The sequence below is a fragment of the Sturnira hondurensis genome, unplaced genomic scaffold, assembly GCF_014824575.4.
Source record: "Sturnira hondurensis isolate 20B ecotype Veracruz unplaced genomic scaffold, ASM1482457v3 Scaffold0022258, whole genome shotgun sequence".
NCBI classification, from domain to species: Eukaryota; Metazoa; Chordata; class Mammalia; order Chiroptera; family Phyllostomidae; genus Sturnira; species Sturnira hondurensis.
In genome coordinates this window covers 581,559-605,725 of record NW_028094889.1, presented here as the reverse complement: position 1 = coordinate 605,725, position 24,167 = coordinate 581,559, and the positions used below count along the sequence as shown (strand labels likewise).

Below are 24,167 nucleotides of genomic sequence, written 5' to 3'. Positions count from 1 at the left end.
CTGACTTTCAGAAACAGGAGAGATGCCTTATTTCTCTGGTGAAAAAGTGCTAATTATCAATCAGCTATACTCAGAGTATTATATCCGACATCCTGAGTCAGGAAACAAAATTGGGTCTCAGTCTTTTAAGGAACTTAAAAGCAATTTGAATTTAAAAAAATAAAAACTTAAAACGATCAAATACATATTATGATAGGCTATTTAGGGTAGTGGGTGGGGGTCTGTTTTTCAAGGTAGCAGGTTACCACAGAAAAAATTTTGGGGTTCCACTGACTTGGAAAGCTGCCAACATCTCATTCTCTGAACCCACCTCAGTTCAGAGTTCCGTGGGTTCCAAACCTCGGAGTTGTCCCGGGAGACCCAGCGCAGGGTGACGCTCCACTCCTTGTGGAGGCGGGGCCGGAAGCGAACGCGCGCCAAAAGTCAGCCTTGCATTCTGCAAGCTTTTACAACTGCCTGGCGGGAAACAGCAGCGGGACTCACTTGTCGCCTGACAACTCCCTCGCTGGCGCCTAAGATCGCCACTTCCCGACGATCCGCTGTCGATTGGTAGCGCCTGCGCGGAGCTTGATTGGCACCGCCTGCGGGGCGGAGCTGCAGACGCCGACGCCGCCACCGCTCTGTTCCTGAGGAAGGGCCTAGGTCAGGGCTCTCGTCCCGCTGTGGTTTCTGCCGGAGTTTCGCCCACTTCCCGCCCAAGAGGGCTGGGCGCGGGGAATACCTACCGGAACCATGGAGGACGAGGTGGTCCGCATTGCCAAAAAAATGGACAAGATGGTGCAGAAGAAGAACGCGGTGAGCGCGGCGGGCGGCGCGGGCCGGGAGGGAGGCCGCGGGCTGGGACGCGGTGGGCCTCCTGGCCTGGCCGGACCGGGCTCCCGGCCCGCCCAAGACAGCCCTACTTACTTTGGAAGCCGGCGTAGACGGCGCCCGTGTCTTGGGGAAGCCGTCCTGAGGGTGGTACTGTGGGCGCGGAGCCACAGGCGTTTGGACCGGTTCTTGGTACTTGGAAGTCTCTCGTTCTTAGTACCACATAATAAACCTAATCGAGTCATTCTCTTTTTTTTTATTTTAAATTTTCATGGTAGTAAATCCTCGCTAATTTAGCCTAAGAATTGAGGAGTATATAAAGCTCTCACTTTTTAAATAGAATTCATTCTCTTTTCAGTGATCGTTCGCTAGCAACTACAAATAACATTAGAGTTTCGTGATCTGTTTAGACATCAAGCTGGTAAATAAGTGTACAATTTCTGGACCTTATTTTTGAAAAAGGCTAAACATTCACTTATCTCAACTACGTACGTTTGTTTAACGATTAAAAAGGGCAAACATGCCAGTGAACTTGGCGGGTTGCTAAATGTCTTTTAAAAGGTGGATCTTGTTAGGTGATCGTACATGTAAACGAGCTATGACTAAAACACATATATTAACTGCGGTATGCTGGTAGATTAATTTGGACAAATGTCATCCCTGGGCATGGTCTGAGTGTTTTACAGTTAATACCAGTGGCAGTATCTTGTTATTTGTTGTAGATAATGTGTTTATGTGAATACGTTCTTTTGTGGTTAGTTTGAGATATGTCTTCCAGTTTCTGCATTTTGGTTTACCTGTGTGTGTCACTTTAAATCCCTTGCTTCCGAATCATCTGGTTTCAGCTAAACTTACACAGTTGTCTTTACTTGATTTGTTCCTCCATGGTCAGCACATTTTCCATATTAATGTACCTGAAGTAATCTATTCCTGTCAATGGAATAAATTCCTTGTCAAACTAAGGTGAAAGAGAATAGTAATGTTCTGATTTGTACAGCACTTTAGAGTTACGAAGCTGGTGTGCAAGTTTCTTTTGCTGAAACACAGCTGTGGTGAATCCGTTTTACAGAAAAAGAAACCGAGTCAGAGATACTGTGTAGTTTGGATTAAGCCAGAATCCTGGCTTTCTGCTCGACAGCATGCTAGAGCAGAAGTAGTGTTTAACACTGAATTCTTAAGACTTCATACTCTGTTCCTCTTTTTCTTTAACAGGTGCATCGTCCAGTGTTTAATTTTGTACTCTGTTAATGTATATTTGCAATTTGGCCTTTTAAAGTATTTCCTGTTACCGTTCCAAACATTACTTCTGCCATTTATTTTTTCCTGTTGATTTCCCTGTCATTCCTCACTGCAAATGGTGAGTTCTAGTTATCTGATAGGCTGAACATTTATTTCTGTTGTTGTTTAAACTGGAAATATTTTTTCTTTTCCCGGAGATCCCCAGACTCCCACAGTGGAAGGTCCCAAGGAAAAAGTCTGTTTGGGGGGTAATTTTTTCTCTATCTCAGGCTATAATGTGTATCCTTTAATCATCTAACTCATCGTATTTTTTGTTTTGTTTTGTTTGTGTTCCTTGTAATTGGAGTCTCCTAAAAATGACTAATTCCTTAGGGGGCAAGTATGAAGATCAGTTTGTATTTATTTGCAGTTTTCAAGTTATAAATATATTTTCAGATCTATGGTAAATAGTCTTGGGGAGAAGAAGTATAAACCCTACAGATAATCCTTATCTCATTTTTAATAGTTCAAAACTTTACCAATTTGAAAACTTGCCTCCCCCAAAAGAATGGTAAAATTGGCTCTTTTACATTTTTTCTTTTTCCCTTTTCTATTTTACAGAAATTCAAATAGGCAAATGAAATAAAGAGAAAGGGAAATGGTCTGAATGACTGTCCCCCCCACCCCCCAAAAAGAAAAAATAATTTAACAAATTCTTCTTGGGGCTGTTGAATTATGGTTGTTTGTTTCTCTTTTCTTGTGGTTTCCAGCTTTTCTTGGTGAGCTATTTTTATACTATGAAAAAATAAATTTTGCTTGAAAAGTAACTTGCCCTTCCAACTGACCGGTTTAAATACTATTACTGGATATTGTTTGAATAAAACCGTAGTCGTCACACTTAAGTAAAAACAACGATCATTTATTGAGCTATTACTCTGAGCTAGGCATTCTGCTAAGTACTTATCTTATGGTATCTGCAAGATAAGTATTAACCCTGTTTTTAAAATGAGGAAATTAAATATTCAGAAAACTGAGTAAATTGTCCTAAGCCAAATGTCTAAATAGTGACCAAGTGAAGGTGTGAATTTAAATCTGCTTTGCTCAAAAAAGAGTACTACTACTCTGCTAAGCTTAAGTGTCTCGCTAGAAGACCCTTGCCAGGTACCTGTTTTTGAATCTTGCATGATGTCAATGAAAGGTTGTTGCCACCAGTCCAGTGCCAACAGGAGTTTACAGTTTGGGGTGTTGCTAAGGGAGAAACGATTCTAGTGACACAGGTCAGTTGACATAGTTTGCAAACCTTGGAAATGCAGTCTTCAGTAGAAACTGAAAATGGGCTCCTGGAAGACAGGGGGAAGGCTGTCTTATATAGAGAAAAGCACCTTCGGGGTGCCCCCCCCCATTCCTGATTGATCTACCCTCATGTAAATAAAGACTCAAAATTCTCCCTGTTCTGATTGGATGGGGAAAGTCTCAGTCTCCTTGGTAAAACACAATACCAAGAGCTTCTTTCTTTTTTTAAAGATTTGTTTATTTGTTTGTCTATCTATTTATTTGCTTACTTATTTATAGAGAAGGAGAGGTAGGGAGAGAAAGAGAAACATTGGTGTGAGAGAGAGTGAGAGAAACATCCATTGGTTGCCTCTTGCCAGCATCCCCAACCTGGGACCAGACCCGAAACGTGGGCATGTGCCCTGACCAGAAATTGAATCGGCCACCTTTTGCTTTGTGGGATGCTGAGCCAACACTGGCCAGGGCATCAGGGACTTCATTTATAAGGGTCTGCTCAGATGGCAGGAACACAATGCAGAGAGGCTTGAACACAATGCAGAGAGGCTTGGCAGGTCCGTCTATGGCTTTTCCCTGAGATGTAGTGAGCATGGGAGGCCTCTGTAAAGAGTGGCTGCTAGACTTTGGTTATGGATTTGGGCCCAATTAACCAAGAGTCCTTTGCAGCAGGTATATTTTTTCTCCAAGAGTTGACAGTAGGTACACTTAAGTGAATATAAGACTAGAAAGTAAGAGTATTTACTGTTCTGGGACAGACAGATTTTCCTAAATACTCGATATCCTCACCTCTTATTTCTTATTACCCAGAATGTTGCCCCACTGGTATACTTGATCTTAAGCAGTTGCCTAAGTTGCTTGCTTCTGAGACCATGATGAACCACACAAATTATTCAAATGTTCACATATTAGCTGTTTTTTACTTAGCTTTTTTTTTCTTGTCATGACTTAATGCCATTAAGCAAGTCTAACTCCTATTATGGGTACAAATTCCGTCTCTTTTGGATTTTAGCCATGTGATCTCAGACAGGTTCCTTAATGTCTCTAAAATGTTTTCTTTGGTTGCAAATTGGAGACAATTTAGTACAGATTAGATGGAAATAAAATTCTTTTCAGTGCCTAAGATATGGTAATGGCTAAAAACATGGCTTGTCTTTGAGTGGGATTTATCACACTGGGCTGCAAAAGGAGGAATGAGGTAAGAATTTTCAATTTCAAGTTCATGGAGAGATTTTGTGAGTTGTGTTGAGGTTGATTTTTTTTTTTAATTTAAGGCTCAGAGCTGAGTGGAATTAAATTGCTGGGAGATGAATTGAAATTAAATGTTAGAATTAGCTGAAGTGTGTAGATTTCTAAGTTTTATCATACCCAATTTGAAAAATAAAGCTTTGGTTTCCATAGCAGGGTTAAAGTGATTAAATGTAGAATGACTATACAGTTTTTTATAAGTTTTATTAAGATATCCAATAAAATTCACCCTTTTCAAGTGTACAGTGAAACGGGTTTTAGTATAGTCATAGATTTGTGCAACTATCACGACTAATTTTAGAACATTTTCATCACTCCAGAAGAAAATGTACAAATAAACTAACCCATTAAGAAGTCACCATATCTACCCCATCCTCCCAAGTACTGATCTACTTTCTATCTCTATAGATACCTATTCTGGACATTTCATATAAATGGAATTATACAGTATGTGGTCTTCTGTGACTGGCTTCCAATTTGCCTGGTGTTTTCAAGTTTCATTCATATGAATAGCATATATTGGTACTTTATTTCTTTACATTGCTGAATAATGACTCCACTGTATTGGTGGGTTTACCATATTTTGGGCTCTTTGCATTTTGGGTATTATGAATAATGCTGCTAAGAATATTGTAGTACATTTTTCTGTGGACATAAGCTTTCCAGAAAGTTTCATATATAACCTAGGAGTAGAATTGTTAGGTCGTATGATAACTATGTTTAACCTTTTGAGAAACTGCTAGACAATTTTCCATAGTTGCTGCACCATTTTATGTTCTCACCAACAGTCTATTAAGGATTCTACTTCTACCACATCTTCTGATTATAACCATTGTAGTGGCTGTAAAGTGGTATGTCACTGTAGTTGTGATTTGAATTTCTCTGATCACCAATGATGATCAACATTTTTCATTGTGTGTTGGCCATTTGTATATCTTTGGAGAAATGTTTTTTCAGATCCTTTGCCCATTTTTTAATTGAGTATTTGTACTACTGATTTGTAAGAATTCTTTATATTCTTAATACTAGACCCTTATCAGAGATGGGTTTTGTATGTATTGTTTCCCATTCTGTGGATTGTCTTTTCACTCTCTTGATAGTATCTTTTGAAGCAGAGGAACTTTTAAATTTGAAGGCAGATTTGTATACTCGGTCCAGCAGAAGTAATGGCATTAAGTATGGTTGGTAGGGTACATGAATGTCTCACTCTAGATGCATAGCAATTTGAACATTTCACCTAAAATGTCATATGATGTGCTTGAGCGTGATATTGTTATGGTACAGAATTACATGATTATGATTTTATAATAAAATATTTCTGTGTAATAAAAAGGGGCATTATTTGTGCCAGACACTGTAGTTTTCTTTTGTCATTTGTGCTTTTGATATGAAATAATTACAAATTTGTGATCACATAGTAAGATTATGATTTCTAACTTATAATGATGATGTTAAATTATATCTCATATATTTAAATTTAGTGTTTACTTTTTTAAAAAATAAAGAACATCTTAATTTTAACATTTGTGAATGTCAATATTTCTTACTAAAAAGTATTTGAAATTGATTGAGCTTAAATAATGCTCACTTAAAATGCTGGCTTATGGTTCTTTGAGAACCACTGTTATGGTAGAAATAGATAATTCTTTTTATGTCTTTGTACCCTTATCATCCATTTCCTGTGTGTCAGGCACTCTTTTTTGAGTGCCTGGCACACAGGCATTTGAGTGCCATAACATACTTCATATGTTATGTTACCTCATTTGACTAGTTTAATTACTCAGGTCAGTGTATTGTGCTCACCTACATAAAAAGAAGCTGAAGTATGAAAAGGACAAATAACATTCCCAAGATCTTGTAATTAAGAGATGTCAGTGTATGGATTTGAATGAATATATGTTTATGTGTGTGTGTATGTATATGCATGTGTGTGTATATACATATGTATAATCTCCCTCATGTTCTTAGCTGTATATTCTGTTTTATTCATTCCTTCTTACATCTCCCTCAGAAGGATATTTGTATCCCTTATAGTCTTATATACTGGGTGCTCAGTGCGATTTTGAATACCATATTTTGTAAAAGTCCTTATTTACCAGTGGTTTAATGAGGTAGCATACGAGCTGTTGTTTATATTTCAGCCAGTACTGTGAACTTAAGGTAGAATCTTTCTTTCTCTTGCATCATTATCTCTAGGAGATGCTGCAATCTAATAGACTTGACCTTTAGAGGCAGGTAATGATTGAGAAAAGCTAGACTATAGTTTCTAGTTTAGTAACACTATTCATCCGAGTTTACAGGGCAGAACTACCACCAGTGTACCTATGGACGGGAAAGAGCAGTGGTATAAAGGTCAGGAGACAATTCTTGTCCTTTTGTAGTACCCATTGGTATGACCTTGGATAAACCACTTTCTTTTTCTGAGTTAAATTTCTTTCTTTATATAATGAGGGTTTTAAGATGTGCAAAGATGTTTGTTTTCGAATTTTCTGAAGTCAGGAGTTTCTGTCTTGCTCACTGTTGTATCCTCAGCACAGAAGAGAGTTTGGTACAGTGTTACTGAGTATTTCTTGAAAGACAGTAGAGTGCAATTTGACAGAACTGGAGAGATCTTACCTTTTCTAGGTAGTAATCATGTGACTTTGTGCAAATTTCTTAATTTATCTGGATTTCAATTTCCATCTGTAAAATGGGGATAATAAAATTACCTGCTTCTGTAGGGTTTATTGTGAAGAAGAAATAATATATGTAAAATATTTAATACAATACTTGGTGCATAGTAACACTCAAAGAAGTTTTTATCCCTGAATTAATATGTGATAATCTCTTTTGCCTTTTTCTTTCATTTTGGTTATAGTTATTTATTTCTTCTTCTTCTTTTAAATATTTTATTTATTTTCAGAGAGAGGGGATGGGAAACAGAAAAAGTGGGAGAGAAACATCAATGTGTGGTTGCTGCACATGTGTCCCCTACTGGGACTTGGCCTGCAACCCAGGCGTTTTCCCTGACTGGGAATTGAACCAGCGACCCTTTGCTTCACAGGCCCATGGTCAATCCACTGAGCTACACCAGCCAGGGATATAGTTATTTATTTCTTAAAAAAGCTTAATTGAAATGTTTATCTTATTTTGTTAGAACACAGTGTGATTATGATAAAGGTCATGGTTTTATCCCATGAGTATTGCTTAGCTTTTTCTTCCTTCAATAGCCTGTATCTCTAACCCCATCATCACCAAGAGATCTGACTAAAAAGGTAGTGTGATGAAATGAATGCATTATCAATTGCTTCTACTTATAAAACAATGTAAACCTTATGCCACATTGTTAATGTATTGGAAGAATCAACTTTATATATGACAGACAGCATTATGGAAGCCTAAGGAGTGAGATTCTGCTTTTTTAAGGGATTTCTATAAGTGATGTTTAAATCTTCCTAACTGATCCTAGATCAGAAATGGATCAGAAGGTCCATGGGGACATGGGTAGAAGAAAGGTGTCCATGGTAAATATAGGATACAGGTCCACAATCTCTTAAAACCTTTAGAGTTTTGAGTTTTAGAGTTTTATTTATATATTTGAGAATTCAAATTTTTCAGATTTTATAAAGCTAATTTGGTACATGCATCATATTATTACATAATATCTTCATTGAAATCTGGCAGGTTCCAGTAATCAGACATTAGCATTTCTATAATGAAAGTCAATTTAAGTGGAGTAAATGGAACATAAATAGCTTTATGTCTGTTGACATTTACATGTTGCTGACAAATGAGTTGATCGAAAACCTATGAGAAATATTTTGGTTTTCAAAGGTTTTTGATTTTGGGATTTGCAAATATGGCATTGAAGACCTTATTAGCTCACAAGAATGTCACACGTGTAGAAATGCTTGCTTGATAAATGGTAAATTTAAAGTCAATGTTAGCTCTCTTTAACAAATACAGTGGGTTTTTTTAAAAGATTTTATTTATTTATCTTTAGAGGGGAAGGGAAGGAGAGAGGGAGAGAAATATTAATGTATAGTTGCCTCTCATGAGTCCTCTTATTGGGACTCATGAGAGGCAACCATGGGTTGGGAACTGGCCCACAACCCAGGCATGTGCCCTGACTGGGAATCGAACCCCGATGCTCTGGTTCACGCTCAATCCACTGAGCTACACCAGCCAGGGCTCTACGTTTTTAGTTGCCTCTAAATAAAAAAAAAATAGAATTTTAAAATTAGAAGTGAATCATTAAAATCTATTATAATAACTTATATCAAGTTTTTATTTATAAGGTACTAGGTTAAATTAAAATGATGTTACCTGTTTGTTGCTAGAAGAAAAGTTAGTACTGTTCTGCTTTTCACAGTCAAATCTAATATCTGTCAACTTTAAATGGAAAAATTATGTGACTGGAAGTCGTTACTTGATTTTATATTTAAGAAATTTAATGATACCATGAAATTTCATGCTTGTGTGTTCCTGCGGGGTACATAATGAGGTAAATGTCTGGGAATTTTTGTTTTCCTGCGGTGTGCTGTGTTTCATTGATCCATAGGGTACCTAGTATTCATATTTTAATGTTTTAGGAAGCAAAATGAATTACATATATCATTGTCCAGATGGCTGTTAGTGTATACTTTTATAGGCAGAACATCAAACCTAGCATCAACATTTGCAGGACAGGTGTCAGTGTCTTGGAAGAAAATCCGAGAGACATTAGTGGAATGCTCTTTGAACTTCAAGGAACCAAATGGTTGAAAAGTAGTAGGGGAGAAAATAGCTAGCCCTACACACTCCAAAGCCAGCTAAGAGCTAATAGCTTTTAGTTCTTTTATGGATTCTTTTGTAAAATGCTGCATTACCGGTATTTTTGGTACAGTTTTTTGTGAGATAAAAACATATTAAATCTGTTTACCAGTAGAGCAGAATTCCTTCCCCATACCTTGCCCACCCCTCCCCTCTTTTCCTGTTCTGACTGGTATGGTTGTTTGTTTTTTAAAAGTCATATTTATAAAAACTTAGAAGCAAAAATCAAGCAGTCTGAATCAGAAGGTGATTCATAAGCATTGGTCTTTGAATGCAAAGTAGTTTTAGAAACACCTAAGGCGATTTGTTTTGCTTATGTTTTTCTCTTTATATATGAAAGGTAGTATATGATAAAAATTCCAAGTCTAGAAAAATTCTTTCAATAAATGAGTAAAAAGAAAGGGTAAAAAAACCACTGTCATATTTAATAGTTTTTTTTCTCTGTTAAGTGTATAGAATATTGATGTGTCTAAATACACTAAGTAAATATTAAACTAAATACAATATGATTACTGGTAAGTGAATGTGTTAGAGTAGATGGTATCTAGTTATATTAGAAGTTATATTAGAATGTATAGTAGATTAAATATATCAAATTAGAATATTTGACCACAAGCTGTAAGTATGGCTGTTGCTTCTCCTCTAATTCCATTAATTCCATTCTTTTTTTTTTTAAATGTCAAATTTTCTATCATTATCTTTTTTTTTTTTAATATTTTATTTATTTATCTTTAGAGGGGAAGGGAAAGAGAGAGGAAGAGAAACATCAATGTATGGTTGCTTCTTGTGCATGCCCTGCTGGGAACTGGCCCCTGCCAGGAACTGGCCTGCAACCCAGGAATGTGCCCTGACTGGGAATCAAATCGCGATCGTCTAGTTCGCAGGCCCGTGCTCAATCCACTGAGCTACACCAGCCAGGGCTACCATTCTTTTTTTTTTTTAAGTGAATTTAAACTGTCTGGGATGACATTGGCTAATACCATTCCTTTTTTTTTTTAACTCCATTACTTCCTTTTAGTGGAAGTGGATGACATTGGCTAATACCATTCCTTTTAACTCCATTACTTCCTTTTAGTGCTTTATGTAATATTCCATAAGTCTTATTTTGTTCTGTTTCATCATCTACATGGGAGCCTTTCATTCTAGTGAACAGGCCTATAAGCTTAACATAGATCTTGAATTTGAAATTTCTTTCAGAATTTACATTAACTATCTTTCAAAAACAAGATAGGTGGCAGTGTTTTTGTGATACACCAGTGGGATATAAAGACATAATGAAAATTTGAGTAAAGAGATGCCTTTTTGGTACTGGCTGGTGTGGCTCAGTGGATTGAGTGCTGGACTGTAAACCAAAGGGTTGCTGGTTTGATTCCCAGTCAGGGCATGTCTGGGTTGCAGGCCAAGTCCCTGGTAGGGAGCATTCGAGAGGCAACCACACATTGATGTTTCTCTCCCTCTCTTGCTCCCTCCCTTCCCCTTCTCTAAAAATAAATAAATAACATCTTTTAAAAAAATAGAGATTCCCCACTCTCCCTGTGTATGTGTCAGTGCTAAAAGTGTTGAGCATTCCCACTTTCTCAGGGTTGGCTCCTTTATCAGACAAGCGCTCTCCATAGAAATTTAGGGTGTGTTATAGCACCACAGTAAGAAATATATTTTACATTTCTACTTGGTCCACATATAAACAAATACTATTGAAAATAAACTTTCACAAAACAATAGTTAACAATTGCTGGTCATAATTCAGTAAATGGAGTTTGTAATTCTCTATTGAGTTTCAAGACATATTTGTAAAAATCTTTTTTTCTCTATTATACTATGTGGATATATACACATATACACTGTATGTATGTGTTTACTTTTCTCATGAATAATGAGCCATAATGAATTGTAGATACGAAAACATAAATTTAAACCTCTAGTTATTTCTTGCTTTACTATCTGGGAAATTCAATATGAAATTATTTTTACTTTATAGGCTGGAGCATTGGATTTGCTGAAGGAACTTAAGAATATTCCCATGACTCTAGAATTATTACAGGTATGTATTACTATGTGTCATAATGTTTGAATAGGTAATTGTCATAAAATACTGAAATGTCTTCAATACCAATGTAAGTTTTTTGTACTTTCTTGTTATATTGTAGACCATTATTAACTTCACTTTTTTTTAAAAGATAGTAACATAGATCAGTCTAATAAGTTCCCATTGTAGAACATGTTGTCTCCCTCAAGAACAAAACCCAAATCTCCATGATTGACAGTGGAAGTGAAATCTCACTGTGAAAGAGAATGGACTCTTGGCCCTGATTTGATCTCCCAAGGTTTTACTTTCTTCATCTGTCTTCAATAGCTCTGCCAGTATAAAGCTAGCTAGCTTCTCATGAAGATGGCAGGGTGTTGCTCTTCTCTCTTTTTTTTTTTGCACTGGCCAGCAGTATGTAATCGGATGTCTAGTAGATATTGCATAGATTCATTACTCTATGTTCTTACTCTAATGGTCTATGATGACTAAAACATAAATATAAGACTTTAACAGAAGTCATAATTTTAAAAAGGAAAGTAAATAGTAACATGAATCTGCCTACTTTCTACTACACATTTATTATTATGCATAAGTGCCACTGATGATATTTCTATAACAAATCAGAATTTAGGGAAGAATAATGGGGATACCTGAACATGGTGGTTAGGAAAAAAAACATGTATTTATTTTTATTAACAGCTAACTGAAGTCGAACATTTCTTTCACTCATGAAGCCAATAAGCCATAGTTGTGTGAGTAGTTGTGTATGTGAGTTGTGTGACTGTACCTGAAGGAAATCACAGATATTTTATCTTTGTATTATAGTTGTTGTAGATACATTGACATCTGTTTTTGCTTATTATTATGGTAGTTTTTATATCTTATGGTAGGTCTTATTTAATGTTGTAAATTAAGGAACAAATATGTTACTATATTACATTTATGAAAATATCTTTGCTATGTTATTATATAATTAATTTTATGTGTAATTCTATGTGTTTTATTTAAACCATTTAAAAACATTCTGAAAGAGGGTCCATAAGCTTTAGATTTCCAAAGGATTAATGGTGCAAAAATGGTTAAGAACTCCTCTAAATGTAGACTCGAGAAAGGAAACAAGCAATTACGACAGCATGCTTTTTCAGTTTAATTATCCTGTACAAGGATCAATAGCTTGTCTGGCAAATTAACTCTGGAAATAACCTTGCCTTTCAGATAGCACCTTAACATTTAGGTGTGGCCTTACCTTGGCAGGCCTGTGTAAGGACAACCATATCGAAAACAACATATTTATTCCAAGTATTTATGTAAGAGAAATGTATAGCATTATGGATGGTGTGGAGGTTGGGTAGAGCTATCTTTTATAATCACATTTGATTTTTTTTTATTTGCTTCATCCCTGGGAAAGTCTATATTTTGTATAACAAATATTTGAGTTTTTATTAGGGTTAGAAATTGTGTTGGGATAATGAATAAAATATTTCCCCTCACTGATTTTAGACTCACAGAGGAAGACTGTCATGTACACAAACAGAAAGACATAGTTACTCAGATAGATGTCTATATAGAATTCATTTGTCAGAGGTAAGGCAAGCAGAAATATAAAGTTTACTTCTTAATCTGGTGACTTAATCTGAGAGGCTCAGAATATCCTTCATGTATATAGTTGATAAAGTAGAAAGTGAGTTTCAAAATATTAATAGGTTTTCCCTAAGCCGGTAGGACTAGGGAAGGTAATACCCTAGCAGAGAAAATAGTATGTGGTATATTAAGGTAAAATATATGGTATATTAAGGTAAAGTAAGGGCAAGTCTGATACAAGGTTGACTTCACAGATAGTTTGGCGTAGGTCTGCTGAAAGGCCATTGCGCAGGGAAGTGTGTGGCTAGATTTGCATGGTGGAGGAAACAGCAGACTGGAAACAGGAATGCTTGTTGACTAATGCAGTTACTTGGGAACGGTGCTAAAGTCTTGGACTAAAGTAGTAGCAGTTGAAATTGAGAGAAGGGGAACTTGTTAATGATGAACAACCAGTAAGAACTGGTGGCTGACTGGATGGGGATGAAAGAGAAGGAGGAATTTAAGATGACTGAAATTTTTGCTGTGGTGACTGGTTAGGTGGTGGTGCCATTTAGCAGTAGAGACAAATCCAAGAAAGATTATCTGGTAGGGTTGGATGAGAAGGATGTAAAGATGGAGGTGAAAAGATAAAGGATAAATTTGGATACATTGGGTTTTGAGATGCCTGTGAAAAAAGTAGATGTAGATGTCTGATAGGTAGTTGAACTTATCTTCTACAGCAGTACAGAACTTCCTACAGTGATGGAAGTATTCTACTGTATTTTTCGGACCATAAGAATCTCACCTAGGTTATAAAGGAAAAAAATAGGAAAAGCTTTTTTGAAGCAAAAAGTGTGGTAAAATATTTAATAACATAAATAACATAATATTTTACCAATATAAATGTAAACAACTTCACAGCAGCATTAACAACCATTATTCTTCTTGGGGTGGGGGGTGAAATACTGAAAAATACGGTATTTGTGTGCTGTGTAATGTAGCTGCTGACTACATGAGGCAATTGAGCACTTATAATGTGATCGAAGAATTAAATTTTAAATTTTATTTAATTTTTATGAATTTTAACAAATTAGAATTTGAATTAAAAGCAGTAGGTGTAAAGGCTCTAGAATGTGGGAGAAAGGACACATTTAGAAAATATTTGGGAGGCAGTACCGTAGGGGTGGTTTATGGCCTCCAGGATGGGTGCAGTGTTAGGATATAACAGACTGGTTAAGTAAAATAAGAACTGATAGTCCATTGGAGTTTACAATTACATTACAGGAAATTTTTAGCAGAATGGTAGAGTGGAGAGCTAATTAGTATGGGTTGAAGGTGAGGGAGTAAGCAAGACAAATACTATAATAGACTGGACTATTTTTATAAGGTTTTATATATAGTAGAAACATTCATTCAGTACTTCATATGTACTTGCTGTGTGGCAGGTATTTTTCTACATGCTGAATGTAGTGGTGAATAAGACAAACTCCCTGCCCTCATGGAACTTAGTGAAAGGATAGTAAACAAAATTGTATATGTCTTCTTTTTTAACAGCTTAATGAAGATATAATTCAACAACGTGCAACTCACTCATTTAAAGTTCACTCATTCACCTCACTAGTTTTTAGTATATTCAGAGAAATACACTACTATTACCACAGTCAATTCTGTGGTACAAACAAAACATGTTTTTTGTTTCTCTTGGGTAGATACTTAAAAAGAATTGAAATGCTGAGTCATGTGGTAACTTTATGTTGAATATTTTGAGTACCTGCCAGGCTGTTTTCCCCAAATGGCTGTACCATTTTATATGCCTAACAGCAAGTAGATGAGGATTCCAGTTTATCCACATTCTTGTCAACACTTGTTAATTATCTCCTTCCATAGGCAACCTGTCAGTGACCTGGATCACAGAAGTCAGAGATGGAGCGCTGAAATTCCTTAGGGAAGGAGATTAGATATTTCTGAACTTGCTAAAAGGTAGCAAGAAGACAACTTTGGAAGACAACCTAGAATAGGGCATGTGCAAGTGACAATGATTATAGATGAAAACTTCCTCTAAGCTTCCCTTCCTGTGGCTCTTTGGCAGGGAGCTAGATGTATGTCCTTCACAGTAATCGGGTGGTGTCTCCTTATGGGCTCTTCTTTTCTCTTTCATCTCCTTTTCTTCTAAGCTTCTGGAGAAATGAAATGAGTGATAATTTTGGGATCTTCCTCTTTTGCATCCAGATCTCTGGAGGTATTTTCGAAGCTCACTGTAAAGTTGGGGGAATCATCACTCAGGATGCCCTTGCTGCTCCTCCCAGCCTCAAGTGTGTGACTGCTGCTGCCGAAGCATTCTGACTGTAGTTCCAAAGCACTTCAAGATTTTCTTAAGGCTTGGTTCAGTTTTCAATCCCAGAACATGCTTCCACAATTACCAAACTCTCCAGTTTGGATAGCGCTACTATTTCGGAGTTGTCAAAAGTGCTGCTGGAACTACAGGGCACTTTGATTTAGTTTGCAGTACAAAGCCCTTCAGAGATGTCAGAGTGTTTCAAAAGACTACAGGTTGCTTTAAAGCAGTGGTGTCCAACTTTTTGGTGATTCTGGGCCACACATTAAATACATTGTAATACATAATCACAAAAAAATCATAATGTTTTAAGTAAATTTATGATTTTGTGTCAGGTCGCATTCACAACCATCCTAGATCAGCCTATAGGCCCCAGTTAGACACCCCTGCTTTAAAGTCAACGCATGGTGAAAAGGATCAGTGCCTTCAGGTCAAGATGACAGTGTAGGTAAACACAGCTCGCTTCCTTGCACAACCACATCAAAATTACAACTTAAATATAGAAAAACCATCACTTAGAACCATCAGAAATCAAGTTAAATGGAAGTCTGACAACTATGAAATTAAAGAAACCATATCCATCCTGGTCAGAGGGCTGAAGACATGGAACAGGCTGGTCCCACATCCACATGTGGTGGACAAAAAAATGCAGGAGGGATGTCTCGTGAGTGAGGAGTCCCAGCCCCACTCCAGGCCCCCTAGCCCAGGGTTCCATTGTTTGGAAGATAAGTCCCCATAACTGCTGGCTGTAAAAAACAGTGGGGATTGAGTTGGTAGAAGAAAGTGCTGGAGTTACAAGCCGTTCCTCTTAAAAACCCATACATGGACTTAGTCAGACTCATTTCGTCTGAGTTCCAGCACCAGGGTAGCAGCTTGAAAGGTACTAATGGCATGTAGGGTGAAACAGAAGTATCTAATGTCGAGACAAGAACTAGGAGACAGCTTTTTTCCAGACAGAAAGGTGGACAGAAGCCATTGTCCCTTTTCTGAACTCTACCCCAACAGAGCCACAGGACGGGTGGCTGCCATTTCTGATTCTTCATCAATCTGGCTAACAGTGTTTGCCCCACCCTGGAGATTCCCTGAGACTCTCTCCCACCCAAGCTGCTTTTCCATATGAATGGCTGATCTTGGCTCACGCTTCACAAGTTTCCAAATTCTCTTAAACATGCAACAGCTAGCCACATTGAGCCCCCATCCTCCGTACCTCTTGCTAAGTGGCCCCAGGTCTAGCACTAGCAGCAACTAGCCTAGATTCACAGCTTGGCTTTGCCTAGTAATTTCCAATCATGGCACAAGTAGCAGCCATCTCAGATTGTCTTATAGCTCAAGCCAAGCAGCCCAGACAAAACACAAGGGAGGGGCTGACCTTGGTCCATATCATGCAGGAAACACCAGAGCTTGCACACCCAGTAGTGGACAACTATTGACCATGTCAGAGCACCACCACTCTGCTCCTGCACAGCTAGCTGTCCCTCCACGGAGGATAGAGGTTGGTGGTAGTGGTCACGGCTAGAACTTGTGGCTGACTAGCCTGGGTAAATCCATCTCATTGATCTGCCAACAGCAATCAAGGCTCAACTACAAGAGAAGGGTATACCCAGCCCACAAGAAGGGCACATCTCAAGTAACCAGCTTGGCTAATAGGGGAGGCTGTGGCATTGGACCCTATAGGACTCCTACTACACTAGCCCATGCTACCAAAACAGAGAGTCGTAGCAGCACTACCAAATACATAGAAAAAAAACGTAAGAAAATTGCCAAAATGAGACAAAGAAACATGGCCCAAATAAAAGAACAGATCAAAACTCCAGAAAAAGCCCTGGCTGGCGTAGCTCAGTGGATTGAGCATGGGCCTGTGAACCAGACGATCGCGGTTCGATTCCCAGTCAGGGCACATGCCTGGGTTGCAGGCCGGTTCCTTGCAGGCGAACTACCAGCAGGGGACGCACAAAAGGCAACCATACATTGATGTTTCTCTCCCTCTCTCCTTCCCCTCTAAAGATAAATAAACAAAATTAAAAAAAAAAAAAAACTCCAGAAAAAGAACTAAACAAAATGGAGGTAAGCAATCTATCAGATGCAGAGTTTAAGAAACTTAAGATCTCATCAGCATAAAAAAGATCCAGTCAGAAATAAAGGATACACTGATTGAAATGAAGAACAGTTTATAGGGAAACAACAGTAGAGTGGACAAGGCATGATAGGGGTGCCAGAAGGAAAAGAGAAAGAGCAGGAAATTGGAACTCCATTTGAAAAAATAATGAAAGAAAACTTTCCTGATTTGGTGAAGGAAATAGACACACAAGTCCAAGAAACACAGAGAGTCCTAAACAAGATGGGTGTAAGTAGGCCCAGTCCAAGACACATCATAATTAAAATGCTAAATGTTAAAGAGAGAATCTTAAAAACAGTAAGAGAATAGCACTTAGTTACCTACAGGGGAGATCCCGTGGTAGTCAGCTTACTTCTCAAAAGAAAGTTTGCAAGAACAGATTGGCAAGAAATATTTCAAAGTCATGAAAAGCAAGAGGGGACCTATAGCCAAGATTGCTCTACCCAGCAAAGCTATTACTTAGGATCAAAGGGCAGATAAAGAGCTTCCCAGACAAGGAAAAACTAAAGAAGTTTGCTGTCACCAACCCATTGTATAAAATGTTAAAGGGACTTATTTAGGAAAAAGAAGATCAAAATTATGGATGATAAAATGTCAGTATCTATCTGTCTGTCTACAGTTGAATCTAAACAACAAACTAAGCAAACAAGAACAGAGACAGAATCATGGATACAGAGAGCATTTTGATGGTTGCCAGATGGGAAGGAGTATGAGGGAATGGGAGAGGAGGTGAGAGGATTAAGAAGTACAAATGGGTAGATACAGAATAGCCATGGGAATGTAAAGTACAGTATAGTCAATGGAGTAGACAAAGAACTTATGTGCAGTCCTGGCTGGTGTGGCTCAGTGGATTGAGTGTCGGCCTGCAAACCACAGGGTTGCCGGTTCAATTCCCAGTCAGGGCACATGCCTGGGTTGTAGGCTGGGTCTCCAGTAGGGGGTGTGCAAGAGACAACCACATACTGATGTTTCCCTCACTCTAAAAATATATAAAATTTTTTTTTTTAAAAAAAGAACTTACATGAATGATCCATGGACATGAATAATGGTGTGGGGATTGTTTGAGTGAGTGGGGAATGCTTGGTGGAGGCGGGCAAAGGGAAAAATTGGGACAACTCTAATAGCATAATCAAGAAAATATAATTTAAAAAATTAAGTCTACACTTGGTGGCCCCCCTTCAGTCCCTGGCCCTTCAGCTCTGTGCACTGTGGCCAAGTAATACTCAGGGCTGGAAATTCCCTCTGGAACATGCCCCACTCACCCACCACTTCTCAACCCACACCCCAGTCCTATCTGTTCTTTTTGAAGATTGTTTTCCCTATTTTGGGTCTCTTGTATTTTCATATTAACTTCACAATAAGTTTCTCTATTTCTGTTCGAAAGGCAGTTTGTATTCTGATAGGGATTGCTTTGAATAAGTAGTTAGATTTAATTAGTATTGCCATTTTAACATTCAAGTCTTGCAGTCTATTAATATGATGTCTTTCCATTTATTTAGGTCTTCCTTAAATTCTTTCAACAATGTTTTATAGTAGTTGTATGTTTTTTACCATAAAATTTAGTGGCTATCTTCAAATCATTTTTGCAAAAACTTATGAGTGATCATAAAAGGTGATTTTTTTTCTAGAGTTTTGCAATCTGCTATTCCCTGTGATGTTGACAGTGTCTCCTGATCTCACTACTCATTCCTTTCTGCTTTACCACCAATGTGCAACTGAGTCCCTTAGTCTGCTTAATACATTACCTTTCCAAGGTAATGTCTTTATATAAGTGGTGTTCTATAGAAACCAGATGGTCGGCCATGGCAGAGGTACACACTTTCTCTGTCTGGAATTTGATGATGTATAGTTTCTGTCTAAAACTTTTATTAGTCTTGTAGTCCAGAAGCCTGTTTAACACTATGATTTCTAGTGTTACTTGAGCACAAAACACTCTTTTATAACCCCCTTATTAAATCCCGTGAATCATAGTTTACCATTTTTAGGAAAGGGAATTCTTAGGCAAACCTAGACATGACTATCCAACTAAAAGAGCTTTATAATTCTTTCCTCTGTTTACTTTCTTTTAGTCTTCCAAAAATACTCCTAAAGGGGAAAAGACCCCTACCTCAGATTTTGTTTTTCATCTACCTCAGCAGCTTCATTTCCTATTATTCTTGATGGTAATCTCTTCCTTAGATAAGCATGTTTATTACAGTTGCCGACTGCATTCTCCATGTGGAATTTCTTAAGGTTATAAGCAGGAAATCATTAATTCTGTAATGATCAGAATGTCCTGTGATAACTAAAAAAATATCACCCTGTAGCCTACAGCACCTAGTTTCTTCACGTTCTTATACCTTTGCTCACCTCTGACCACCTCCTAAAATTACATTTTCTTTGCTAATCCTTTTCAACCCCAAGCTTTCAAATTATATTAGTAACTCAAGTTACTTCTTCCACTCATTTAAAAAGTAGATTTTCTTCTAGGTGGTGTATGGGAGCAGGGGAACTTATGGGAGTAGAGGTGAGGAAGAGCTGTGAATGGGTGCTGGGAAAAAAGAAGGAGTACTATAGTCATTGGGGCAAGTAAGTCATACCTGACATGCAGTATACTAGCTGCATGGGCAAGCCTCTCTTTTAAATAGTTAGCTCCATCCAGTGGGACAGTTTTGGGTTCGTACAGTGGTGAGCTGTGTATCCAGCCCAGGCACTTGCCTCAAAGGTTTTCTATATTGAAGTGCCTACTTCATCAGCTGACCCCCCCAAAAGTGTTTTTAGAAAAGTTCTAAAAAGTTCTAAAGTTCTATTAAGTATTTTTGTCACTAAAAAAAGTTCTGAGAACCTCTTATTTTCTAAAAGCAACAAACCACTTTCTGTGGATTAAAAAAAACCCTGTCCCAAGTCATTTTGGGGCTTTAGGTATTTGGAGTTCCCCATTATCATTTTATTATGGAATCTTACCTGCCATGTTTGGGTTTCTTTTTTTTTTAATATGCATTAAAAACTTTATTATAAGTATCATACATGTTCAGATTTACATCGGCTTGATACATTTCTGCTCATTTTGCAGAACATAGTCTTACAATTTCCTTAAATCTCAAGAGTCACCTACTTTAGATCCTTTCAGGCTGGCCTGCCTGGCCTTCCCACCTCTGTCTGTGATGGTGTCCTCTTCAGTGTGCTCTACCTTATGCCCAGATTCATGGGGCCAGGAGAACCTGTCCAGGATTGCACCAGCCTATCAACTCTCTGTTTTCTCTTTGTCCTATTTTCACCCCTAACCTGACTGGATAACTGTGGATACTCTAAGCAAAGTTAACTCCAGGTATGCTCTATGGAGCATTCCAGAACCTAAAGTCGGTAAATGATTATTGTTAATTTTTAATGGAACTGGGGAGAAGGGGTCAGGAAAAATTCCCTGGAAAGATAGGCTGGAGCAGTGTGGAGGAGGATTTAATTTTCATTTCTCCTGGATCACCCACACCTGGCCAATAGGCAGGCAGCAGACATGTCGTGCTCACACCCAAGAATGTGGCCAGTGAACAGCCACTGGGGTTTGAAAGCAAATTTGAGAAAAAAAATTTCAATGAAGGTGTAATCTATAAGGCATAATCTGACATGTCCTTCTTGAAGTAACATTCTCCTTTCTCCTTTTATAGCATTTATGATCAGCTATAATGTAGAATGATGCATTATAATAAAAAGAATATAATAGCAGTAATTTCCCATCTGGAGTGCTATTCCACTGCTTGCAGATAGCTGCAACTTTAATGCATTTAAAACACATTAGGAATGAGTGATGATTCTCCAAACTAAGGAAAACACCTAATTAAAAAAAGGCAGAAAACACATGCTAATTTAATGCCAAACATTTTAGAGTATCAAACCTTATTTTTGATGCTGTAACAGTAATAATATTAGAATTAAAGGAGGGAACAACAGGATCCACTGTTTTCCCAAAAGAACATTGAGGACAATCTGCCAGAGAGTGCAGGGTTCTTGGCCTGATGCAGTGGTAGGAAAAGGACACTCCTGGGTCAGTGACTTGGCTGATCCCAGTGTTGTCTGCAGGGACTGTCAGTGCTGCAGCAGGGAGTAGTCACATTAAGGTAAATATTTGAAGCTCTCAGGGCTTCCAAAGCATCACCTCTGGAAAATCCCATCTCTATGAGCCAGGTAACCTGTTCCTCAGAAACCTCTAGAGGAGGGGATACTTGTTGTTCAGACTGCTGGCCATCCTGATAGTTTACATTTTGTTACTGCCATAAAGGAGAGAAAATACGATTCCAATTGATCATTCCTTCCAGCTGCTGCCTTTGTCACCTTGCCTGTGTAAACTGAGACAGCATCAGCTACTGATTGAGCACCTCCATTCTCTGCTGTCTCTGGGTGTCCACTGTGGCCCCCATCCCAATTCTGTCTTAGGTGGTGGATTCTAAAGATGAGAAGATAGGCTCAAGCGTCCAAGAAAAGAACTTTGCCATCCAGCTAGGGATGTACAGCGCCTGGTGAACTTGTAATAATTTGCTGTTGTAGCAGATACTGGAAATAAGCCCACTTGTGGCTACACCCTAGAGGTAGGAACCAGAGGTGAAAAGCTGTTGTCTCAGTATATAAGTCAATGTCTTGTTTGTCATAGACAATGGGCCCAGAATATGTGCCACTTGGGCTGTTGGTTCAGAGCAGTAAAATGGTACAAACAGAACACACACAAGTGCCAGGAATCCAGAAAGCAAATTTGTGGATACAGAGATACTAAAGCAGTACTACACAGTTTCAACAAGAATGAAGTCGATCAAGTCTGGCAAAACCGAGGAACCAAGCAAAAAGGATGCAAATTTTCTGCTTCCATATCTTCTTTCAAATATCCTAAAATTATAAATAAGCAGACTACTGCAGAAAGTATCTTACAAATCAAGGCAAATTATTCTTCCACATATCAGTCCCCAAATCTGGAAGTCACTCTTGACTGCTTGGAGGTCGTATAGGAAGAAACTCTGACAGTGCGGCAGAAGGGCCAGGGCACTGGGGACCAGTAAAAGACTCTTAGACAGAGGTGTCTTGTAAAGTGCACTGGAGCTGGTGCTGCAGAACATGGTTCCCTCTGACTTGGAGCCCCCGCAGTGCAACTACAGGGAGGGGAAGCAGAGATGGAGGAAACAGATACTGTCCATGTTTGGGTTTCCAAGAGATACACGTAATAACAGGACCCTCTGACTAAATTTGTATTCTGAATTTTTAAATGTATATTTTATTGATTATGCTCTTACAGTTGTCCCATTCCCCCCCCCCATTATTCCCCTCCACTCTGCATACCCCCTGTCACCTGCATTGCCCCCCTTTAGTTCATGTCAATGGGTTGTACATACAAGTTCCTTGGCTTCTACATTTCCTATACTATTCTTAACCTCCTCCTGTCTATTTTCTACCTATCATTTATGCTACTTATTCTCTGTATCTTTTCCTCCCTCCCCCCTCCGCCATTGATAACCCTCAATGTGATTTCCATTTCTGTGATTCTTTTCCTGTTCTAGTTTACTTAGTTTATTTTTTCTTTTTTTTAGGTTCGGTTGTTAATAGCTGTGAGTTTGTTGTCATTTTACTGTTCATATTTTTTATCTTTTTCTTAGATAAGTTTTTTTAACATTTCATGTAATAAGGGCTGGGTGATGATGAACTCCTTTAACTTGACCTTATCTGAGAAGCACTTTATCTGCCCTTCCATTCTAAATGATAGCTTTGCTAGATAGAGTAATCTTGGATGTAGTTACTTGCCTTTCTTGACTTTGAATACTTCTTTCCAGCCCCTTCTTGCCTGCAAGGTTTCTTTTGAGAAATCAGCTCATAGTCTAGTGGAAACTCCTTTGTAGGTAACTTTTTCCTTTTCTTTTGCTGATTTTAAGATTCTCTCCTTATCTTTAATCTTGTCTAATGTAATTAAGATGTGCCTTGTTCTGTTCCTCCTCACAGCCAACAACTTTGGGACTCTTTGAGCTTCCTGGATTTCCTGGAAGTCTATTACCTTTACCAGATTGGGGAAGTTCTTCATTATTTTTTGAAATAAATTTTGCATTTCTTACTCTTTCTCTTCTTCTCCTGGCACCCCTATAATTCAGATGTTCGAACATTTAAAGTTGTCCTGGAGGTTCCCAAGTCTCTCTTTATTTTTTGAATTCTTGTTTCTTCATTCTCTTGTGGTTGAATATTTCTGTCTTCCTTCTGCTCAAAACTGATGATTTGAGTCCTGGTTTCCTTCCTATCACTGTTGGTTCCCTGTGGGTTTTTCTTTATTTCACATAATGCAACCTTTATTGCTGCCTGGGTGGGTTTTTTTTTTTTAATTTTTTTTTTTATGCTGTTGAAGTACCTAGTGAGTTCCTGTAGCATCTTGATAACCAGTGTGTTGAACTGTGAATCTGATAGGTTGGCTATCCCTTCATTGCTTAGTTGCATTTTTTCTGGAGCTTTGAAATGTTCTTTTATCTGGGCTTTTTTTTTTTTTTTTGTCTTAGCACACCTGTTACCTAGTAAGGGGCAGAGCCTTAGGTTAGGTGTTCACCAGTGTGGGGCAACCCATGTTGCAGTATAGTGGTGCTGTGTGTAGGGGAGGCAGCTGAGAAGGAACAGTGCTGCTTGCTGCTAGTTTTCAGTCACTTCCTGACCTACCCACAATTAAATTGAGCCCCTCTTGTGCTCATTTCCTGGGACCTCTTCTTCACAGGAGAGTTCTAGGACCCTGTGGGTTTCCAATGAACTCTCCTGTGATGCTGGGAGTTTTTAGTCAAAGGCTTTGA

The 24,167-nt window shown here is 38.2% G+C and overlaps 1 protein-coding gene and 1 pseudogene across 1 annotated transcript in view; one reads left to right on the top strand and one right to left on the bottom strand.

Annotated features, from left to right (window-relative positions):
* The first annotated feature begins 569 nt into the window (after positions 1–569).
* Positions 570–24,167, top strand: part of TCEA1 (transcription elongation factor A1) — a 46,976-nt gene continuing 23,378 nt past the window's right edge. Inside the window, exons 1-2 of the mRNA XM_037035375.1 lie at positions 570–795; positions 11,333–11,395. Of these exons, the coding sequence (XP_036891270.1) occupies positions 733–795; positions 11,333–11,395 (126 nt within the window). The 5' untranslated portion in view covers positions 570–732. The remainder of the gene's footprint in view (positions 796–11,332; positions 11,396–24,167) is intronic.
* On the bottom strand, positions 21,411–22,539 carry LOC118979343 (ubiquitin-associated domain-containing protein 2-like; annotated as a pseudogene).